General features: G+C 37.7%; 1 protein-coding gene across 9 annotated transcripts in view; it reads right to left on the bottom strand.

Annotated features, from left to right (window-relative positions):
• Window positions 1-25,261, bottom strand: part of MEF2A (myocyte enhancer factor 2A) — an 82,672-nt gene that overhangs the window by 34,399 nt on the left and 23,012 nt on the right. For 8 of the 9 annotated variants that reach the window (XM_042039427.1, XM_042039420.1, XM_042039419.1 and 5 more), the window contains 2 exons: window positions 13,781-13,978; window positions 9,094-9,297 (listed from right to left, as the gene is read on the bottom strand). In XM_042039427.1, coding sequence (XP_041895361.1) covers window positions 9,094-9,297; window positions 13,781-13,834 — 258 coding nt within the window. In that variant the 5' untranslated portion in view covers window positions 13,835-13,978. Of the gene's footprint in view, window positions 1-9,093; window positions 9,298-13,780; window positions 13,979-17,084; window positions 17,109-25,261 lie in introns of those variants that run through there. The other variant, XM_042039421.1, reaches the window with a different exon arrangement.

The following is a 25,261-nucleotide window of genomic DNA, read 5'->3' as shown; positions in this document are numbered from 1 at the left end:
ATGGTAAAATGGAGCAAAACACACAGTTCTATGTTAGAACATTCAAAGAGATTTTTTATGGTACATAAATGCTTTTTTCAGTCCTTACCCAAACAACAACATCTAGATGTACAAACACAGCCTCCCAAATATAGATCTTCATGCACTTGCAATGGTTAAATCATAAATCAGCAGCAGCAGTAGCCAACTGAAGACCTCCTTTCAGCAACAGTGCACTGCAGATAAGCCATATGGAACATGAAAAGTTTCCAAGTGCAGCAATCCATCTGCATAATATCCTTCATAATCTTTTAGAAGTTCTTTAGGAAAAATATTATCTCCTACTCATAGTTTGCCAAGAAAAAAAATGGCTTAACTCCAATTAGAATTCATTTAATAAAAGGAATGGGATTCTTTAGGTCTACCTGCCCATGTGCTGTTGCAATTATAAATATTTCTTGTCCTGAATAGTTCTTTACAGCTTTAAAATTGGAAAGGATAACAGAACTATTTCAGTGTCTTGGTACTCAAGATAACTTAGTGGTACCAAAACACTAATTATAACACAAATTGCAACCATTCCCAAAGAAAATGTTCAGTAGATTCCATGGATTTATGCTCTTGTTAAAATACTACTCATATGTAAGATTAAGGGAACTGGCTACATCTCCCAGAACAAGCTCTAATACCTTTAATATTTCTATGGGACTGCCATCTTGTCTCACCAAAAAACACCCCAAAAATAAGCAAGTTGAATAAGACAACAGAAAGCAGGTATCTGAAAACACCAGCTGAGATCAGTGTGTACAACAGGAGGCAGAGAGCCTCCCCAAAAATAAGGAAATAGGGTACAAGCAATTACATCTCTATTTTTACTGAACTGAAATAATGAGGATGTAGAACTTCAAGACAAAGCTCTAATGAAGTCACAATTCATGTTTCAAATACAGAACTTCTCAGCTGTGTGTCAATGGAATACACTTAATGTGTTTTTTTCCTGCACAGCCTCCCTTTAGTTCAAGTTATTCAAAAGCCAAAGCACCTCTTTGAAGACTGTCCTGACTTAATGTGAAAAGGGGGTGGGAAATCAAAGGTAGGACTTGGAGAGGTAGAGAGAAAAGGCTGTACAGGAATTAGGGACAGTGAAATTGAGTAAGCTTTATTGTGTAATTCATGTCAACAATGGATGAAGACTGGCTCTGGAATGCTTGAGGTTTTTTTCTTTTTAAAAAGTTACTGTAATAAGCAAGTACTGAATTTTAAGTTATTTGCAGGAAAGAGCAGGGCTTTAAATGGTATCAGTTTATATAGAAGAGTGCTCAGTGGGACAATGTGTAACAGCTTTGATCTAAAAAATCTTTACAACATTCCCAAAATATCTGAGAGATTTTAATAAAAATATATTATTCACTTCCTGCTGAAATTACCTAGTAAATATTTCCAGTAAAATATAAAATTTGAGTAAAAATTCACACTACTGCCAATTTAACTAACTTGCCTAGCATTCCATAGTCTACGCTGTGAATTACTGTGCTTCCATATGAAATGTCACATCACTGATATGACAGGAGTAATACGTACTATCCCTGGGAAGTCACAGAATGCACTGGATGTGTACTCCTTTACAACTATTGTGAAGAACCATATGTCACATGTAGCGTGTCACATGTCACAGAGCACATGAGAGTCACATGTTATGTGCTGCTAGGCTATTCAAAGGTCTGTACCACAAGAACTACCACCATCAATATTTTCTTTCTTCAGGTGCAGTTACTCCCCAAACCATTCCAGTAGCAATTACCACCTGAAGTGTTCAGGTCAGTGCTGAGTGTTACAGCCCCGATGGGCCACACCACCTGCAGTAAAACCCTGGCAATAAACAAACAACAGACTCCCTGAGCCTTCTGCTGCAGAAGCACCATCAGCTCAAGGCCCAAACATTAAGATTATTTAAAAGCCACATATTAAAAACTGTAAACATGGTGAGGTCCAAAAGGCAGGAAGCAGTGAAGCACTGGAGATGACCCTCCCCTCCTTTGGCCAGTTCATGCTGGAACAGTGGCTGAGGAACAGCGATGATCAAGAAGCAGCACTGCTGCTGTCCCTCCTGCAAGGTGGTTAATCCCTGGCAGAAGACACAACCAAACGCACGAGCCTGAAGTCAAAAGCTAGGATTACATTAAGCCTCCACTCACATCAAGCCTATCACAGAAAGAACAGTCCTTTATCTTCCTGTAGTTGCAGGAGATGCTTTGTTCTGGGTCTATTCTTTCCATGCACAGCTTGTGTAAAGTCACTCTCTCTTGATTAACAGATGCCACGGTCCTCGCTTTGAAATTGCAAAGTAAAAATACACTTTTCTGTCACTACAGAATTTCAAAAGCACCAAATTCTGCAGCAACACAAGGGCTGCAGAATACACGAGACCAGCACAGCTTGAAGAACTTGTTCATACAATAATTATGTCTTTGTGTGATTGCCTGCATGAACTCCAGCACTAACAAGCAATGAGCTGTTACAGATTTTCTTGGAGTCAGTTTTCAATCCTACTTAACACAACATCCCCAGAACAGCTAAACCCAGAAATGAATCTTTGACAAGCGTTTCCCGAGCAGTGGGTGTGAGAACTGGACGTTGTGTGTCTGTCCTGGAAATATAAAAAAATAAAGACATTCTCCAAACACAGTGCAGAATCAGTTGGAAAAACACCACTTGCACAGCTGGGAAATAAAACCAAGTTTCAGACAGAGAAGAATCCAGTCCCTGCCTATTGTATGGTCGATTCTGTAGAGATTTTTGGTAGACAGAGCACACAGAATCTCTCTACTAGTATTTGACATGATTTTAGGATACTGGCCCTCCCAGCAGCACAGCCTCCAGAGGAGCATCCGATCCAGTCTGAGATTGTAATGATGCACAGCCAAGTCAGCTGTCATTCATTGCTCAGTGATCAGCTTTTTCTGGTAGTTTATTAAAAAATGAGAACATCACAGCAAATTTCAGTTCACAGCTTTAGAGTCATATCACTGGTGTAACTGTGACAGGGCTGGCGTAGGACAGAGAGCACCCTGAACTGCAGCTACATAAAATCACTGCTGGCAATACAGCAGCCAAGTAGAGTCATTATTAGCAAACTTCAGAAACTTCTATAAAAAGATGCATTCTAGACAAACTTCAGATATCTACATGCTTTAAGTAGAGACTAAATCTGGAATTCATCAAAATTCAGAACACCAGCAGAGCATGGTAAATTTAAAGCGCTGTTCTAAGAGGCAGAAGAAATAATGTATTCTTAACCCTAAAACACTAAATTTATTCACTGCTTCAGATACAAGGGAAGTACAGCTTTAGATTATTTTAAGGCAAACCAAAACTGCTTCAAAAACAAAACCAAGAAAGTCTATCCTACTTCTGGAAATTCTTTATATATCAGCAACGAAGGAATGCAAAACAACATTAACTAGGAACAAAAACTTTTTGCCAGCATTGTCAGCTTGCTTAAAGTCACCAATAATCTGTCATTTTGAAATAAATAAATAAAGAGGCACATTAGTCATCAGTATGTCCAAAGCTATTTCGGCACCGCCAAAGAATTAAAAGAATATTGTAAAGTAAAACAGTATTACCAAATGCAAAATATGGAAAAATTAATAACAGTAAAGAGCTCAAAAAAATACTGTGGGGATTAAGTGTTGAATTTAATCTCCCAAACTAAAAAGAAAAGAGGAGGGGAGAGAAGAAACAAAGACACCATCGTGAGTGGCAACTGTTCTGTTCAGCACAAAATACTGTTGTCTTCTGTCACTATATTGAAAATAAGTGTTTGCTACCTTGATCACATTTTAAATTTTTCAAGGTAGTTGTTTCTTCCTAAATCATGAGTGGGAACTGAAACTCCAAGGTATAACCTATTTGTAAGTCAGGTTCACAGCAAACACTTCTACTAGAAAAAGAATAAGATTCAAACCACTATACACAGATACATAAAAATATGTGTGTGTATACATATATATAAAAAAGCTTTTGATGACTCATTCCAGACCACTTCAGTTTTCAAGCACTTTCCCTCTTTTTAAGGTAAGCTAAAAGAAAATTTTAGTCCTTAACCATACATAAATCCTCCTCGATCACCTCGTTAAAATGTCTCAAAGGTATTTGTGTGCCATCTCAAATTATTTGAAATGTTATATGCAGTATAATTACATTTACATAATCATTTAGCAAATCAAGCCCGATAATGCCTACATTTTCTCAGCATCATGGGCAGATTACCAAGTCTTCTTGGTCTACTGAAATAATTTTTAAGCTTCTTCCTTCTTTTTAAATGTGTACCACTTATTCCCACAGTGTTTGGAGATCAAATCAAGCAGTTTGAAGTACAAAAATACATAATACTACAACCAATACATGCTGTTCTATCAGCCCAAAGATTTTTGCTTTGTCTTTCTTTAGTCCCCCAGGTCTTGCCCACTTCTGGCAGTTCTCCATCTATCAAATATGCAGGAATGCAAAACAATGTTAACACATCACAGTGTCAGCCTCCCTCCAGTCTCCAGTGTGCATTTAACCATCAGCATGTGCTGCCTCGCAGTTCTGTAAAGCTGTGCTGATATTTCACATAAATTTGGAGATTTTAGTCACCTACATTTAGCATCAATTTCCATTTTCTTGGTTGCAGGGCATTTTCCTCTTAAAAATAAATCTAAAAGCTTACGATGTACCTTGTTTTATAAAACATCTCAAAGAAATAAATATTTTTAAGAATTTGACCCAGTTTCCACCATCTTACTTTTTAGCTTTGAATAGCAAAATATGGAAGCCCAAATTGCTTTTCAAGTCCTTATCTAGATCAGATACACCAGGTATCCACCAAGGAAGGAAATAAGATCAATTAACCGAAGGTCATTCTCATCTAATTTGTATGTGTGCATCCAAGTATATATTTAGATACGATTCCCAGATCTTCATTTTCATATGAAGTCAACCCAAATTTAAAAAAAAGGAAGCAGTGAACCAATTCAAGTGCTACCAAAACAAACTACTACACACCAACAACAGTTCAAAATACACATTGGTTATTCCCAGCCTGGAAAAGAAGCAATGTTGGGAGGTGGAGAAAGCTGGATAAAAAACAAAACCAGAGAGCTTTTGGTTTATAAACACAGTGTTTCAACACCAACTTTTCTGTTTATGCTCCCCACACTGCTACACTTGTCTCTTGGCATATGCTCCATCTGGCTGGGGAGATGCATCTGCTTCTTCCTGCTGCAGGCTCTCCACGTGCAGCTGAGCTCTCCGTGCTCACTCGGAGCCAGGAGCCAACAATCCCATCTCTGATCCCAGAGATGTTCCTGATTAAGGAATGTGCACTGCTCCTGTAACAGCTCTTTATTAAAATTTTGTGAAAACGCAGAGATGAAATGTATTTTAGTGCAAGAAAGCAGCTGATTACAGCAGAAGATTAAACTGGCTTGTTGACCCTGCTGAAAGCAGCAGCAGGGTCATTTACCTGCTTTGTCTGAACTCTGACAAAACCACTCTCGCACCAAACCATCACAAATGTTACTCCCCATTAGAGTCAGCAAACCCCATGGTAAAATACTTAATATAAACATCCAAATCACTTGCTGGAATTTACACCAGAGCAGTCCTTCCACAAGAATGAGGATGATTGCAATAATTATGTGCCATAGTTTAAGAGAGGTTTTTTTGTACTTTCTAGTTACAATTTTTATTACAAATCATTACCTGTTTCAAGGACAGCTGTCAATATCTGGGGTATAACCTAAGCCTTATTCAGCACATTACACTACACTGAAAACAGCATTAAACTACAGAGCACAGGAGAGGCTCATTAACTGACACCCACCCAGAATTCTCCTGGGCACAGATGCCAACTGGGAAAGTAGGTCACATTTTACACAGGCTCCTAAAAATCAAATCACCTCAGTCTGATGAGGCGAGATGAGGAACATGCAAAACCCACCATGGCCAAGTGTAGGTCAAATAAACACTGTTTTACCGTATCAGTCAAGGAAAATCGAAACATGGAAAAGAAATGAAAAGCTGAGCTAAACAGGCAAGAAAAGCCATCTTCAGCCCTTGACTCCCAGGAGAAGTGAGGCCAGAAGAGAGGGAACAACTGTGCAACTGCTGCTTTCTGAGGCCTTCTTGAGGGGCAGAAGGACCCAAAATGGAAGCGATACCTTGTAAATAACCTGCAATAATCTTAACATCCTGCACTAAAGAAAATATACAAGTGCCTGTTCATCTCCTTCTTTTCCTTTGGATTTAAAAACAATGCTCAAGGTCTCAAATTGTCGTTTACATGTTAAAACATTTTGTTGACCATATGGATACAGAATTCTGATAAAACCTGAAATTCTTCCCATTTTACTCTGCAGAAGTACTTCTTTCTTCAGGAAAAATAATTACTTGTCAAGAATAATCTGTTACAGAAAAGAAGTCCATGAAAACTAAAGCATCAAATGCTTTAACACCTACAGCAAGTCCTTCAAATCATAGACAGCACTTCAGTGTAACAATCTGCAACTGTGCCATTATGGGTTTGTAAAACTAAATACATGATCCCAGTATTTCAAGAATTTAAAGCACACACTGAATAAAAATGTCACTCTTTTCAATATCTCTATGTGGTCCACCTATGCTGTACAAGAGCACTACCTTACACTCCAGTAACCTCATAAAAGAATAGGTATAGGACAGCAACAGATCATTCCCATCTACAATAACATGTTCAGTGAAAGACCTAAGTGCATGCATCAAAAAAAAAATTCTAATATTCATTTAAGATGCCAGTGCTCTTCCTCCCACTATGTTTTCACAAACATTCCAGCAGCAACAGAAGACACCAAGCTCTGGGCATATAAAAGCAATTCCTATGCCAAAACCGAGCAGGAGACAACTACAAGGGGAAGATGTCTCATCGATTTCACTTAATAATTTACAACATTGCCATCTACGCAGTACTGAAAATAAGTACCAGCAGATTTGCTCCCTCCCTTATCCAGCTTCTGAGCTGTGTGGAATTACCTTTCCTTCTAGCACAGGAAAACCCACCCTCCTGTCATGCACATCAGGACCACAGTGGGTCCAGAATAGTTCCATGGTGAGTCTATGTCACAATAAATGTCATTTATCACATTCAAGGAGGTAAGTGAATTACTAAACTAAGATCTATACATTAGGTATAACTCCATAAAATGGAATTACTTATTATAATTCAGTTTAGTATGAATTTGACAGATTTTAGGCTTTCTTTTTAAGTAATTTTCATTTGTTAAAATAGAATTTCAGTGTATTTACAAGAAAGAGAAGCTATTTTACATTGTTGTTTCTGCATGTTTCCAAAACGCTGGTGATGTAACTAAACATCTATCACACTCCAAGCACCCATCAATCCAGAAAGAAAAAACCTGAAAATATTTCACAACCAAACTAAAGAGCACACAGGGCTAATCTGAAGAGATAGGAAGATGCATTCCTAAATTACACTGTATTTGAAAAAAGGGAATAAAGTCCCAAATCCCACACTAGTATAAAAGAGTAAACCCAGAGAGGAAAATTAGAAAGAATCTGCAGATGGGTCCTTGCGTGCTCCCTCAGAGCACATCTGCCCTTGGGTACTAAGTACACTTTTAATGGTGAAACACTTGACCCTGGTCAAAAAACCCCACCAAAAAGAAGAACCCAAATAAAGCAGCCTTGCAGAGAATTATTCTGGAAGAGGTCCTTAGTCCTCGTGATGTGAAGAGGCACCATTACCATGAGTCACAACACAAAGAGGCCCTGCATGCAGAACAAAACCCAGCTGAACTTTCATCCCTGTCTCAAATTCACGTCTGTCACAATCAAAAGCTCATTCTGCAGGAATTAGGTTTTCCCTTCCTCTCCAGTGGCTATCCCTTATTTATGCTAATCCAGTGACTAAGCCTTCAACTCTTCATGGCTTGCATTATCCCTCCCTTTAGAACCCAATGCTGAAGACAGAAGTTGGGGAGGGTTTTTTTCTGATCATAAAAGACAGTTGACAAATTAGCAGAGAATCTTCTCAGAAAGAAATATAAAGCATTTGTCCGTATCTCAGTTTTGTCAATCTGATTTTTTGCTTGCAGACTCATGTACAAGATCAGCTAGTATCATCCCTGTACTCTGATCCCTTTGGCAATAGGCTCTTCAGCTATTCAAGGCTAATCATTATTCTGAAATCATTCCTAAAAAGCAAGGCATTTGTTCAGAAGACAACTTCAGAATTTAAATTAAACCCTTAAGTCAGCCACCTGTTTTGGTCTATTTACAGGACTACTGGAGACATGCTCTGAACTGCAGTTACAGTACATCAAGGCTCCAATTGCCAAGAAAATCCTTGAATTCTACTGCACCTAATTTAGAAATTATGTACTGAAAAGAGTTTCTATTTAAAGCTCAAGCATTATAAAAGTAGATGAAACCAATACCTTGGAGTAAATATATTCATATTATTCTATTACTGCAGAAACTGCAGTCATTCTGCTACTATTTTAATTGACAGTCACTGGACAACAAATTTAATTAAGTTTGTTTATTCCACAGATTCTCTTTTTTTGGCTTTTTTTTTTTTTTTTTTTTGGCTGAACAAGGGGCAGCAGAGGCAGTGGCTGATTTGATCCATGTTCAAGATATGACTGGTAAAGTGGCTACTACCTCAGAGAAGAAAAAGGGCCAACTGTAATTGTCTGTTCGGCTGAGGGCACTCTTTTGACCTTCCTCTCCCACTCAGTCGATTTTTTCTCCCCATTAAAACCCTGAACATTTCTCCCCCTCCTTCCCTAGAAAAACAACAATTTTTCACACCTCTATTTCCATTGCCAAATGTGATTTAAATCAAACATGCTTCCCAGAAACTGGCAGGGGGTGGAGGGCAGATGGGAAAACAACATGGCTGTAAAGTTATTCCCTTAGAGAAACCAGACTAAAAGCAGTAGTTTACATTTTGTAACACGGTATTAAATAACTTTAAAACATTTGGTTAAAATGTCTTAAAATACTCTACGTTGCTCTATATTTTAAATATTAAGGAGATAAGAAGACTGACGTGTCTTTTCAAATTGTTACCTCAACGATATCTGAGTTGGTTCTGCTTTCATGGGGCTCGTTGTATTCTGTGTATTTTAGTAGAACTTTGTCCATGTCAGTGCTGGCATACTGAAAGAGTTTGTTAGAGCTGTTAAAAATGATGAGTGCTATTTCACAGTCACAGAGCACACTCAACTCATAGGCCTTCTTCATTAATCCAAACTTCCTCTTTGTAAAGGTGACCTAGAGAAGAAAGAATAATGATTTGTTTTTTTAAAACACATGACATGGATTTGAAGGAAAGTAATCAAGGAATACACCAATTGAGCCTACACTATTTATTCCTACTCTAATATGCAGATTAAACACAAGAACTACCTATACTTTCTGGTCCCAGTGCTCTCTCTCTCTATTAGACTAAGTTAAAACAGTTACACACCCCCAACTCTTCCACTGGTAAATAACCACCAAGAAGAGTTAAATTTTAGTTAGAGTTTTAGTTAGAATAAGATAATTTAGCTTTATTTCCACTGTTCAACAGATTTTGACTTTCCAGGTATCACAGTATTTTCTTCTGTGGTACTTACAACTGTAATTCTAATAAAATCAAAGAAAACAGAACAATCAATGGAAGTAACACTGTTACTATGCACTATGATTTCTAATTATGCAAAGTTATGAGATATTGCTATTTCGTTGCTATTAAGTCATCTAATCAGATTCACTTATAATTTGACTTGTTTTCTGCCACTTGGAAACATCACAAACAATTGTTCTGTCAAGTTAGAACTGCTGTGGGGAAACAAACCCATTACAGACCATCACACAGGAGCACTTGCTCATTGGGGAAGGAGGAAACAGTTGAAAAAGTTACCATCACTTATGACCCAAAAAAAAAAAATTTAAAAAAATTATTCCTTTCACAAGACAGCAGCTAAGGATATGGAAGTGTCAATGTATTTGACAACCCCCTATTACAATTCCAAGCATAAGCCTCTGTGACAGGTGAGTGATCCACATGCCCCATGTTCCACAGACAAGAGTCAAGAAGTTTTTGCAAAACAGGAATAAAGCAAGACACAATAAACAGCCAAACCTGTTTTCTGGATTTCTATAGTTTAATTAACAAGCTGCACATCAAGTTTTGGAAAACAGATGGGAAACTTCTTCCTTGTACACACACCTGAAGGCTTTTTTCTACAGAGATGATTATCTCGAACATGTTACCTTTTTAATACTATCAATAACACAAAATATATCCTATTCTTCCCACCACATAAGCAGTCTCAGAGGATGCACAGATACAGCTGTTGTTCTTCTGACACTTAAAAGGTTATTTCCTGAGTATGAGCAGGGATAGAGAGGTACCACTGGTTAGTGTTTGTCAGGAAAAAGAGATCATAAACAAGATGTGTGTGTGCTGTGTCACCTGGAGAAGTCCTCCAAAAAAAGAATGGCTTACTGCCACTGAGGACCAATAGGATCCTGGACAAGGGCTCTTAATTTCTTTACTGAAACTTGATCTTTCTCACCTCTTGTAAGGCTGCTTCACTTGTGAGATTCTCAGCTGGCATCAACTTCTCACTTGGTGCTTGAACAGTGCTTAGCACAAACCCCTCTACCACAGCACTCCAAGCTCATTAATGCACACAGATTATTTTAAACTTGGTTTTCATTTCAGAACTTCAAAAGCAGGCTTAGTTCTGTAAATGTCTCCTTTTTTTTCCTTCCATTTAGGACCACACCAAACCCAGAAATATGTCTCTTTATTGCAGGTAAATGATTTCCCCAGCACTATTTTAATATTGCTTAGCAAAAAAAAATGGGTGAGGAGGAGACGGCAAAGGCAGCAAGACTGAGCTCCTTTGATATCTAATTTACTGCACTGGATTCTCATCAGCTTAATGAAGATAAATGTCCTACAGCTCATTCAAGCAGATAAGGCTGCTTAATTAATAATACAATGACAGTCTCATGACAATCGTAATCCCCCCCGAGGAATGGTCTATATATTCTGTTTTGAGCTCACAGACAATCCCATCAGGAATGAGATGCTTCTGACAAAACAGTAGTTTTTCTTCCCACACAAGTTACAAGAACTTGCTTTGCAGGCAGAGCTCTGTCCCATTCTACTCATATTTTCAAAGAAAAACACCTAAACCTCAAAGTAAACATGCAACCAGGACATCATAGGCATGTCCGTGAGTGTCCTACTCAGCAGCTATACAGGCCATAGAAAAAATGACAGGACACAACCAAACTACACTTTCTGTTCAGCACAACAAACCCTAAATGCCCTCCTTATCTGGGTCAATGAAAAAAAATCTCGAAGTAAGTATCTTATAAATTCCCAGTGCATCGGGGCATTCTAATGTGATAAAATTCTATATACTGGCTACCAAAACCACAGGACACCAGTGGGGATAAAGGCCATCGATACCACTACATATAAAAAAAAAGATTCCACTAACAAAAACTATTTAATCTCTCTAAAATATCTTAAAAACCAGATGAAGTGTGTTTTCATCTGAGTTTCCAGAGAAAAAGGACAAGGCAAACCTAATCCTGCTTTTAAGTTAGAGCTTAAATCCTCTTCCTTGTCATTAAACAGCCCAAAAAGATGCTAGCCAAAAACCTGCCAGAAAAAACCCCTAGAATTTCATCTCCCTATTTTGCTTCAGTCACAGCACTGGTGTAAGGGGTCTAAAATTTGATACAAATGCACTGATTCTCTTCCTCTCCATTGTTTCAAGCTGAACAATGGGATGGAGATTCAAAAGAAAAAAACAATTCCTCCTGAAAGAAAAAAAGCACCTCACCAAAGTCAGGATAGAAGTATAATGCTATTTGTATCTCAAGCAGAAAAAAACCAAGGTTGCCCAACTTAACCCAGATTCATTAAAAAAAAGGCATAAGGGGGATCAATTTCCACCTCTTACATGTGCATTAAGTTGTAGAGCAAGATCTGGAAAGAACTGAAGTTATTAATTCATCTACTTTTACTACGTGTACTTACAACATTTATCTACATCAAACATAAAGTCACTGGGTGATTAAAGCTGTTCAAACACAATACTTGGCTTTCTCCCAAACTCCAGTAATACTTTTCTTGCTATATATAGACTTCTCAGAGTTTACATTGCTTTAAAGTGATACAGGGAGAAAAACAATCTTGATTTCACCAGCAAAACAATGGGCTCTGAGCTGATGTGTCAGCAGCAAGAGAGTCCCATAGAATTCTGACACTATCCCAACGTCAAGCTGGTGCTCAGAAGTTGAAAAAGGAAATCAAACATCAGGAAGGGAACAGAACAAAGCAGCAGGACACCACTATATAAGTCCATGTTTTGCCTGCATCCTGAAGTCCTTTGGCCACCCAAAGTAATGTAGCAGTACTTCAGAAGGTTCAGGGAGAAGTAGCAAGAAGTGTGGAACAAACTTTGCATTAAAACAACTAAGTAAGCAAGGCAGCTACAGCCTGAAAAAACTTATCTTAGGAGACAATAAGCAAATGTGGACAGACTCTAGATAGGGAATCACTGTTGCCTCTTCCATACAAGAGCTAAATAATCAGCAGAACCATGACAAAGGGTAAATAAAATGGTGATTCTTGAAACAACAGGCAATAGACTTAGAGGAAATTCTACACAAAAGATGTTGTAAATGCTGCAACGTTATAAGGGCTCAAAGGATAACTGAACAACTTCACTGGTGGGGGTGGGGAAAACAAACAAAAAAAATCCATTAATGGTTACTAAATATACGGAAACCACATCCAGCTCAGGAAATCCCTGAGCTAAGAATAGTTAAAAGCTGGAAGAGGATTACAGGGTCGTGTAACATGTGCATCTCCAGCCCACACGTATTTGCTTATGACCATCACTGGACAAAAGACGCCAGCCCACCAGCATCTTCAGCCTCAGTCACCAGCACTGTTATTAAAGATCTTAAGTCATTCCTGTAATAACTTGCCTTAAAAATGATAGTTTCCAGTTATCCCACTATATATTTCAGTATCCAATTAAAATTTTATTTTTTATCTCATGTAGCAATTTAGAAATTAATAGGAAACATTACTGCTAGAGTCATCAACTTCTGGCACTTTTCACGTTCACAGGGCACAAGCAGCCAGGTGAGCAGCTTTCCCCAAAACATTCATTTTGAGCACTCTTCCCTTCTAACTGACAATTTTCAATGATAGTTGTAGCAAACAGCTCTTAAAGGAAATATAAATTGATGGTTTTAAATAGAATGTTAAAAAAAATTGTTACTATATCCAAAGCACTGTAGATATTGCCCACAGCTACCTCAAACTCCTCTGTCAAAGTGTTGCAGAAAATACTTTTACTAGATCCTTCCTGAATTTCTCATCCTTTCTCTGTCTTCAGTAGAAAGTGTTCCTAGCAGTTATCAGATCAAGTGACATGCATGTTTAAAAACACCCCTCCAATCTACTGGTAGTACAGGCTAGAGTACCGTTTAAATAGGAACAACAATTTTAAATTTGATTTAAAGTAGTAATAGTTATTACTTATAAATAATATTTTTTCCTCAAACAGTCATAAAATCACTGAGGTTTCTTATTCATATTCTGGCAAGGGCATCTGTAGATATATGAAGACAAAGCTCAGCTTTAGAACAATGAATTAGGATGAATGTATTCAAACTTTCCATTAATTTTTAAGATTACTGATGGACCTGTTCATGCGGACTCCTTGTTTCTCACCTGCCTATTCCGTTCATCCATTATTCTCGTGATCTGTATTTTCTTTCTCCCCATTTTCGCGTCTTCTTTCTTTTGCTTAGCAATCCAGAAACAAACTAATCCAAGAAAAGTCCCTCTTCAGTGTTCTAACACATGATACAGTTTTCTTTTACTTTGTCTTCAGCTTGCGAAACGGTTCCTACTTCTTCTTATAATCACCTAAAAAAAACGGATAAAAATTAATGTATAAATTACTAAAATGGAAGAATCATTAAAAACCTGTAGAGACAAAAAACACATCCACCATGAAATTTCAGTGACAAATCAAGTATTTTCATTAGTGAAGTATTATACTACACCCTCTCTTCCAGTTGAACTCCAACTGGTTTGCTGCATTCTACCTATAAACTACAGACTTAAAATGACCAATAATTTCACACACTTTCAATTGAACGCCTTAAAAATGTAATTGTCAAAGGGGTGGTGCTCATCCCCCTAAGCTTTAAGCTTTTAGTTATCTGAGGTTTCACATATTTATTAAATTTTGGTAAGCTCCAATATTTTAGGGAACCTTGTAAAGCAACATTTTGTGTTTCCTGTTTCTCCAGTAAAATTATCACAAAAATAACAAGAAAAGCCATGAGAATATCAAGTTTCTGTTCCTAAGCCAAATTACCTCTCATTTTGTGAGACAATACTTGGGGTTCCACTGGGAAACAAGAGGGAAAAGGAAAGAGGGAATCTCTCTACTTAAAAGAGACCACAGAAAACAGTTTTGCAACAAAACTATTTCATGGTTACCAAGACACCAACGAAGACCTGAGACCTGACACAGTTCCTCTCTCTCCAATAACCCCTAAGTGCCACATCTGCCAATACCCAGTTGCAGCCCAGCACCTGTTTCATTGTTATATTGTTCACCAAGATAAACATGCCGGAAACTTGAAAAGCTAGTGTGCCACCACATTTAACCCTGCACTGAACTGCCTGATATTTAACAAACTTCAAAAGTATTTTCAGTAAAAAAAAATTGCTAAGCTATATTCCAGACATACTGCTTGAATTGTAGGATGATACTAGTTGAAGAAAAATGGAGAACAATTTAAACTAAATGGCTTCTAGAACATCAAGTGTATACTAGAATGTATAAACATTAAGTAAGTACACCTTATTTATCTTATTACCACCTAATACTCATTCAAAGGGGCAAAACCAGCCCCAGTACTATCTGATAACCTCTCTAACTTTCCAACCCAAAACATCTTCTGAAGTTAAGCCTTGCATATTTTAATCTGGGTGTCACCATGCCATATCCTTGAGGCCATGTGTAGAAAGTGGTGCAACCACATCACAATCAGACAGTTAATGAGCAGAGACAGCAAGAGGCGATTAGTCACAGGCTACACTTCACAATACATTCAATTTACGCTGAGGAAACAGCCAGGATGTTCTTGGGAGAAAAAAAAATGGAGGTGGAGGAACATCACAAAATGAAGGGATGTCATTTTCTATTTACCTGACAGCAACAAAGGACTGCTTTAAAAAAAACAAAATGCCCAAGAGTATTTAGAAATACTATTTCATGAAATTTAAAATCAAATCAACACTTACACAGTATGATGTCCACTGGTCTAAAGGATATGCACTAAACATTGTCTATAAAGCAAAACACTTGAAAACATGCATCAACATTGCATTACTTTTGTTTTCTTCACGAAAAATAATTTCTTCCAAGGTGCTGCTAAGAAGGTAATTAACAGCCAGTGAAGACCAGATGAACTAGCCTCTATACAACCAACAGCACACAGCAAATATCTTCCACAGAAGCAACAGCTGAGTTATAGATTTATCCCATTGTTGCTCAAAAAAAAAAAAATCTCAGCTCATGTGATGATCACACATTAAATTTAGTTCTGGAAAAATCTGGTCGCATCCCTTGAACATACCTAATCAAAGATCTCTAACCAGCTCTTAAAATTTGTTTTCTCCTTCATGCGTGGCTTCATTTTTTTAAACCTACCATGTACTATTGAAACTGTTCTCTGCATATGGAATTACCAGAGTCCTTCCTCTGCTTTTAAAAGCGCACCCCGCCCCCATCAACACTAGTACACAGAGGTGACCACCACACAAGACCAGAGATCCATCTGGGCCAGTATTTTATCTGTGGCTACTAGCAGATATCACTAGGATGGTCAAGGAAGAACCTAGGAATAGAATAATAAAAATGTAAACCACATATTAAGTGATTTTGGGATCAGGAACTTCTGGAGTCATTCTGCCTCCTGCAAGACATATTGAAAAGCAAGTCTATGCAGTGAATAAAATAAGGAACTCGAGGGAGAAGAGGGAGAGAGGAAGATAAATACAATGTGAGATTATGCAATATATATACTTAAGGATACAAAATAAGAGAGGCACAAATGTTTTGTATGAGCTAATGGAAGGCACAGTAGCAGGAAAACACTCTTATCTGCTCTATGTACCATCACACAAAGGGAAATGGGAAACAGTAATTTTCACCATCATTTTGTTACAGCTTTGGGGTGTTGTTTCAGGTCTTTTACAGTGTGTATGATCTATTAAGCATACATGCTTCAAGCTATTTCCCATTTATGACAATTCACTGTTTCCGCTCATCTCAGGTCTGACTTTCTTCAGCCTTAAACACTTGTATCACTTAGAAACTCCCAATTCCTATTTGCATGCGTGTCCAGCCCGGGTCCAGGCTGTCCTCCCTCTCCCACAGGTTGCTATGGAATCGCATTTGCCAAAGGTGGCCCTGCTCCGAGATGCGGCATCTCTGTCATTCTGAAGTCACACACAAGGTGATTTTCAAGGCTAAGAATTGAAACAGAAGTTTGGCTTGAGCTCAGGGCAGAAAGGACCCTTACACAGCTGCAAATCAGAGAAAACTGTTCAGTAAAAAGGGACTTCTCATGCATGCTCAGAACATCCCAATGGGAAGTTATTGCCAGTGACAAAGGCATGATACATTTCTCATGGGAAGAACGACTTTTCCTTTTACTCATCCTTGATCACATTACAGTTGTGGTTTTATTTTCTATCCTGACTAGCAACAAAGTTATGCAAGATAAGATATAAGACTGGGTCCACTACAGGGTTATATCAGAAATGTAACTAGCAAAGTTTTCATTTTGCTAAATCATAGTTGCACTGCAAACACACATCAGGCAAAACTCTTAATTCACAAAGCCATTTCATCTAGATTATCAACACACTTTTGCCCAAATAAAGGAAAACTTGCAGATATACATATGAAGATCAACCCACATTTATATCTGAGAGTAAATATGAAACTAACATGAAGTAACCTTGATGAAGGTAAAGTTCCACTTCCTTAAGTTACAGAATCCAATCACAGCCACCAAAGCTGCTTCGCACTAGTTGCATGGGCACACAGAAGCAAAAGCTAGTCTGTCTTAAAGAAGGATTTCAGGCATCTATTAAACAAAATAATTAGAGAAAGAAGAGAAAAAGAAGGAATAAATCCCACATGCTTCATGGTGAACTTCAAACAGAAAATAATGTCAGCTTGCAATAAAAGCAAGAAAAATTACATTTGCAGTTGTCCAAGTAATAGCCTCTCTTACTGTTTAAAAGTAAACAATTCCAAATTTTCTGGATTTATTCCCTTCCCCAAAACATGTGAAAACAGCACACTAATTACTGACAGACAACAGAACCACATGCAGAAACATACCCTCACAACTGCACATCTTCAGGAGCTCATCTGAGTTTGTTGTCAAGAATGCTTTCAGTTTCACAGATTGTTGGGAGAGATGTAACGTTAAAGCAAGGAAACTGTATTTGACCTATTTAAAAAGATTCTTTCAAGGGTTCAGTGGAAACACATTATATCTGTGCAAAACTGCACAAGGTCTGGAAGCCTCCTGGCAGAACAGGTTAGGAAAAACTGTGTCAGAATCATACTCCTTCCATTTAATTTCCTTTTCTTTCCCTCTGACTGTTTTCTTGAAACTTCCATTTCACCACCATGGTTACAGGTTACATCTGACAGTCCCCGTCTCCTCACGGCTCATTTACTGCAATGCACACAAAGGAATGAGCTTCCTGACGTCAGATAATTTGCATGAAAACACAGATCTGCAGAGATGCATCTTACACAAGCCTTGGCTATGGCTTACCAAATAGCAGAGAGTAATTTTTACTAAACCAAGATTAATAGGTCTTCTTCTAGTCTTGAAGGAGCCTGTGCAGATATTTTTGTAGATTTGGCCCCTAAGCATGAGCTGATGGGCACAGACTGATCACGGCTGAACTGCACAGTTGCTGGTTATTCTGCCACTTTGCACTCTCAGGAGCAGAATATAAAAATTCCCATTCACAGCAACATGGAGATGAGCCCCACCACATGTCAGCTGTTGTACACCAACAAGGCAGATACCACAGAGTATCTCACTTTTTCACAGCACTAATAATGGACATATGTCAGTGTCCTCTCTCCCTGCCCCACAACGCTAAGTAGAAGTAGCTACAAAAAAAAAAAAAAAAAAAAAAAGGAGTCAAAAAATGTCTTCACCAAAATAATTCATCTAAAGGTTAAAGGGCTGTGTGGAGCAAGGTCAAACATGATTCTCAGACTCCATTTTACTGCCCAAGAGAGAAAGATGATTTTCTTCTTCAGAACCTCAAAGAGATGCAAACCCATATAAAGTATACAACTGAAAACACCTTTTTTTCTAAGTCTCAAACTAATTATACAAAAAATACATTCACTCAGATATGATTGCACTGACACATGTTGAGATCCATGAGATGTCATCACTGTGCTCCAAGACATTCCACCAGCCCTGCTCCAGAACTCGTTGCTACCACTTGTAACCTAAATTAGAAAATTAAAATTTCCAGCAAAGGGATTTTACATATCTTTATGTCTGCACTTAACAGAAACCACACTCAGATCCTTGCTGGGGTTTTTGCAGAGGTGCACAAAACCAGTAACAAAGCAGTTTCCTCCGGCCACATTTCTATAGCCCTGTCACCATACATTGCTGTAAGTAATGTCAGATATAATTGTTAAACGATCACACGGCTCTCCTTCCAAAACAAGGGTACATGCTGTCATTTCTCTCTCCCTACTTGCTGCACCATAATCTTAGGAAATAAATCTTTTTTCCATCCTCAGTTTAGAAGCTATTCTTCTGTATCCAAGCAGAGCCTCACAGTAAATGAGAGTGCCCTCACAGCTTCAAGGTCCTCAGCCACCAACTGATACACAAGCATTGTTATAAAACAATAATACAACTCTTAGCCAAAATTTTTTTTTTTTTTTTTTAAAGTGGGACAACGTAAAAAACAGGAAGCCATAAACAATTCTTTATTGATATTCTGGTTTTATGCATCATAAAACACTTGTTTCTTTCAGCTGGGAAGAACAACGCACATCTTTGGTACAAGACAATTTGAATAAACTGTACTTTTAAGATTTGTGGAGTTTTGCAACCAAACATGGTCCTCAGTTTCCACACTAACATCAAACCTATTTTTGAGCTTCTAGTTTGTAAGTAACAGAGCTTTTCAAATTATGTTTTAAAGGCATATTAGAAAAGATCACAAAGTGTATTTGAAAAATATCCTTACTGAAGAACTACACCTTCCAAGTGCTACTTAAATCTACTGTTGCACAAAAAGGCCTTTTCTGCCATTCTCCTCCATGTACTCAGTCCTGCCTAAGATGAAGTGAAAGAACTCCATTTTCTTTCACACAGAACTACAGAAATCTTAGTTCGTTTTTCATACAGTTCAGATTCAAATGCCTGTTTTAAAACCAAGTTTTATTACTCCTAGACTGCACTTTTCTAAGTTACATTTTCCTGAGCTGACGAACCAGTTTTCCAGAACTATCAGCATCAACTATGACAGCGCATGCACTCCTACATAACGTGGCAAATGTGGCCTTGCTCAGGATCAGGGACAGCCAGGGATTCTGCTCTGGTTAGTTACTTTCAATTAAATGGGTTAAATTTTTAATAATACTCAATACTCTAACTATAAATTTTTCTTTCAGTCCAAAAAAATCTGTATCATCCTATTCTGAGCATTTATAATTTATACTCCCTAGAACTGAAACAGCCATTATCAAGCTGTTTAAGCATACACATTTACTACATATTTTCAAGTAACATAAAATTCTATTTTATTATTCCCATCCATAAATTTGATGCTTTCTAAAATAGTTTTCCTTGCATTCTCAAACCATGTAAGAACACAGAAAGCAACATCTGGAAACTGCTGAGCTAACAGTGGAGAAAGGCCACAGAAAGAGAACTTAACTTTCAATATTGGATTAAAATTCAATTTTAGATACAAGCAGAATATAAAACACTAAGTAATCACAAGAATCCTGCTGCCAGACTTCTACAAACAGATTAAGAAAATAACTGCATGACTGAATAGCTGTCTGGAAAACATGCTCCAGAGAGTTTCTCAAGAAACTTGTTCCTAATTTATCATGTAATTTGTTGAAAGAAGTGACTTCTCCATGGTATACAAAAATAGCCACAAACAAAGATGATTCGGGACACTGTTAACAAAATAAAACCCAGTATTTAAAAGCTGAGGCCAACAGGACTGATTTCCTAGTGAATGAACCAGAGCTTTTTAAAACAATGTCAGTTTGATCACAATTTTAAAACTTTTGATCAGATAAATTCTCCCTTTTTTTTTTCATTTACATCTATTGAAAATTAATGAATAAATGCAGAAATCTAAACTGAAGTTTGGATATGATTGCTCCATAACCAAATAAAAGAGCATTTGCAGGTATTTAATTAGTGTAAAACTGATGTTTCACAACTTTCACAATGACAAGCTCAAAGTGCAACTAAAAGCATTTAAACCCAGGTTTTAACACCATAGACATCTGTGCATTATAAGCTACAGAAAGAAGGTTTCTTTCCTGAAGCAAAATATACATATAAAACACATTAAATGTTTTTCAAGATTAAAAGCATTTGCCTCATTCTTATCACGAATTTGTAATGGCTGGGGAACTTAACTACCACACGGCCAAGAAACGGCACAGAGCCACGCTTGTTTTACTACACCTCCTCTCAGGCTCAAATGAAGGGAGCCACCAGACGAACCTTCCAAAATGCTGATAAGAACACGTCTGCCAGAGATGGCTTTAAATTATACACCATTGGACCTACAACAAAAAGCTGCCACAAAACAGCTCTCCTTTGTTACCGGAGACAAAACCCTGTGAAATGTATTTTTTATATTCACCTTGGGATGGGGATCACCAAAACCTTGCTGCTGTTCTCAGCAGGGAAAATAAATTCCTTTCTTTAAAGGCAGCCTAATAACAACTGGGTAAGAGTCAGCTGAACAGACATCTTCATATGCACTGGTGATAAACTAAACAACAAACAACTAATAGTGTGATCAATTAAAAGGTTCATTTTCATATTTTGCTTCATCTTACAATAAGAGAGCATAAAATACATATGCAGGACTGTTCAGTTTCCTATTAATATATTTACCAATCAGAATGGAACTTTCTGGTTTTGCAACATCTTAATACTTCATTCATCTTCTTCAGGCTCACTGATGCATCTTTAGATAACACTTAACATACCGTTAAAGTCATGGCTTTAAGAAAAAATATTATCATTGCAAAATCTTTTTCCAGAAGTCTTCGTATTTCATCAGTTACAACAGTGACACTCAAGCTTTAATTACTGCTACCTTGGCTCATTACTTCTCCCATCTCAACTTAACTTTATCAATAGATCAGAGAATACAGATAATCTTATTTTGCATAGCAACATGCAATTGGCAAAGGTGTAGCTCATTATCGCAGAGTTCTCACAATAGCTCTGCCTAACTTGTCACATCTCTGTTTATCTCTATGGAAATCAGTAGAGCACATGGAGCATTTGCCATCCCCAGACCACAGACAGAAGATATTTCACAGTTACCAGAACAGAATTCAGCTGGAAAGTCCTAAATTCACCTGGTGAGATTTCTGTGAAATTCTAGACAAGAAATTCTGATGCCAAGCAGCATCACTTTTTTTTTTGTATATGTGGTCACTCATAGTTTTCATCCCTTTATAGATAATTAAGTTTAAAGGCTTTCTCAGTTCCTTTTTTTTAACATGGTGATGCCAGGCTGAGTTCAGGGGGAGAAGCATTTTAAACACAAACAACAATATGTCAAAGTAAACTTAAATTCAGGTTCCTGGCATTTCTATATGGACATCCTTATCCATACAGAGCACTGTTCTTCTTTTTGTCTCTGAGAACATAATTTAAGTAGATTATCCTTTCTGAGGAGTACTGAAGCTTTTTGTGTGCATGTTTTGGAGAGGGAACACTATTTTACAATCACTTAGAATCTCAATCAGTAACCTACATGTAAAGAACAGAACATTCATAAACCAAAACTAGACAAAAATATCCATCTGTATAAGTTTTGACTTACCATAACTATATCTTACAGCTAGATTATTTTGCAGAAAATATAAACACCCAAAAGCAACATCAGAAAAGCACAAATACAACGTACTACTTTTACACACAGTTCAAAATTAAACAAGGTGCCAACTGAGCTAAATCAAGGAGCATCCTGACATTAGATTTAAAATGTATAGAAATGAAGAGACAGGTAGAAAAAAATACTCAGAACACAGCACATACTGTAGGGTGCTGTTCTGGGATCTATTAATCTTATCCTTCAAATAGCCTCTTTAGAACTATGTTCAAATTCTGCAGGCCGCACTTCGCTTTCCTTGCAGCAAATGCCAAAGCAGCAATTCTACAGTCAGGTAAAGCAGTGCCTGTGCTCAATATATTCAAACTGACTGGTGTATAACTGGTACAGTTTCCCAAGCTGAGAACAGAAAACCACAGCAGATTTCTCCCTAGGAGAGACGTAGATAAAAGGCATTTGCGTCTGTCTTTTACTTTCTCCTACGGAAAAAAAAACCGAGAACATAAATTATGAGGTAATCTTACTTAACACAGTTTACCTAACGTAGAAAATTGTACCACTATGGTACTTCAGCAAACTGATTTTTTGGATTTGCAGCAAGAGTTCTAAAACTCCATGAAGTTCTGCACACTTACTAGTGAGTAAACTTCTAGTAATTCTTTACTTTTTACAAAGAGGGACGCTGTCCCCTGTGCCTTTGAAGCGCAAACTGTTGAGGTAATACAACAAACAGCCGCAGGACAGCAACTTCAACGCATGTTCCTGAACAAACATTACAGCAATCAAAAACATTTACAGCTGACTTCAGGAATGTAATGGGATACAAAGGCAGCCACAGTGTTCTACGGTTTTGCTTATACCTTACCCTACAGAGAGCTTCCTCAAGTCAGGCTTCAAACCTAACAATGCCAGATTTTAATGAAGTTCTCAGCAAGGGACAAATGTGAGGGGATGAGAGAATGGAAAATAGAAGGACTATAAACAAGATTCTTCCTTGCACATTGTGCCCTTGCAAGATGGGTTCTGGCTTCCAAGTTTGGCTTCAGTCAACAGTCGCTTTGTGATGCAGAGCACTGTATGCTCCCGTTTTGTACTTGGGAAACATCTTCCCAAGGTTTGGCTCATCCTCAGTTATCTGCCTCTTCCTGATGTCATAGATCAGCTTTTCTTCATGCTCTGCACAAGCCACAGGCTCCAAGCTTCTTGCACAACTCACATATGTGTTGGGTTTTTGTTACGGTTTTTTTTACCTACTGTGACAGGCAGTCCCTACACCATTTCTCAACAACTACACACTTCCAGTCTTCCAGAGGATTCCATGTGACACCACCACCCCCCCCCCCACCTTAAAGGGAATAGGACAGGAAACCCAAGAACAAATACAAGAGAACACACATCAATGATCTATAAGAAGCTTTAAATCACTGAACAATTATCCAGAAAGCTTTCTTGATAATTTATTCGATGTCTGATTAAATGACAGCATGCAGTCATATTGTTGAAGTGCAACAATTATAAACCAGACAGACACGACAACATAATGCTTCAAGCAGCCTGCATGCCTCAGAAAGACACTCAGCAAACCATAAAGACGCCTACGTGTTTCTAACAAAGATTAGTGGCAAGTTTCTTACTCTGTGGCTGCCACAGCCTTTGTTCAAACTCAAATCTCTGCTTTTAAAATTCAGATACACCACCAGTTCAAACTCTTAAATAAAAATTTTTAAAGCTATACCAAGTATACACTATATACTTAGTATTTCTAAGCTATTAAAACCACATTTCAAAGGATTATTCCCATCTCTGCATTGTTTTAAGCAAAGTCCTATCATATTTAAATAAAATAAACCACAATTGCTGTTGGTGGGGGAGCTACAGCAGATCACAGAGCAGGTCCTCTCCAGACATGCATGGAGACAGTTTCTTTGTAATCTAAACATTTCAGAATCCAAGGCAGACAGGTAGCAAATAATAAAATAACATGTAAGTGAGATGAATCCACTCAGCTATGCCTCAGCTGTGACAATCTGCAGAAGGAGTACATGCAGGCAGAACTTAGGCAACATCAAAGAACTGAGGAAAATGGTGCTGGGCACCACAGTCAAGAAACTGTCTGACTCCCACGACCTCTCCAATGTCAGCAGCCACTTTTAAAAGCAACCTAGAATGAAATTCCTTACAGTCCAAAATATTTTATCGATCCAGGTACAAGTACTTCATCTTAACGGTGTTACTGCCCTCCATCTGGATGTCCATATTTTTAAAATCAATCACAAGCTAAGACTGTCCAAATCAAGTACAGGGCAAGCCATTAAAACTAGAAGTTTAGTACATTAGGATCCATACTCCAATACCTAAACTTACTGTGGTAAATTCTGTTTTTATCAAGAAAAGCAGCAAGAATATTATTCAAAATTATTCTGCTTCTGCATATAAATATTTTTCTTTTTCGGCAGGTGATGCCCGAGAGTCTGGGCACTCATATGTCATTAACATTAACCCAGCCACCCGGATTCTCTTGTAAAAATGTCACCTAAACTACACCGATAATAGAACATTGACTCTTCAGGTAAAACCGAGTCTCTAAATATAAGCTGTTCTCTGAATAGAAATGTAATTCTAAAACTAACTTTGAAACTATCATTGCCTCAGCAAGAAACTAGCACACACAGTTAATATGGTTTAGTTGATAAGTTGAAATTCAGGATGCTACAGTAACCCTATTACTTGTTATACCTGCAAGACAGGTGAAATAATTAAGTTTTACCATTTGCTCTTTCTTGCAGATTGCTGCAAATGGAAAAACTAAGTTGTTTGACCCTAAGTAACATTACTGCTTCACAGCAAAGCTATGTGATTCAAGTGGTAGATAGCAACATGTATTCAAATATCTGATTCAACAGCTCCTGGAGTGAAATATTCCACGACTAGAAACAGAAGAGAAAATTCTCATCCATTTCTTCCCATTATTCTATTAAAAATAGAAATCGTCAAAACTTAAAAAATATCTCAATTTCTCTC

Source organism: Corvus kubaryi, unplaced genomic scaffold, assembly GCF_017639235.1.
Source record: "Corvus kubaryi isolate FWS band 111438036 unplaced genomic scaffold, C.kubaryi_AGA036_p1.0 37394, whole genome shotgun sequence".
NCBI lineage: Eukaryota > Metazoa > Chordata > Aves > Passeriformes > Corvidae > Corvus > Corvus kubaryi.
Note: the sequence above shows the minus strand (reverse complement) of the source record. Positions and strands in the feature narration are given on the sequence as shown.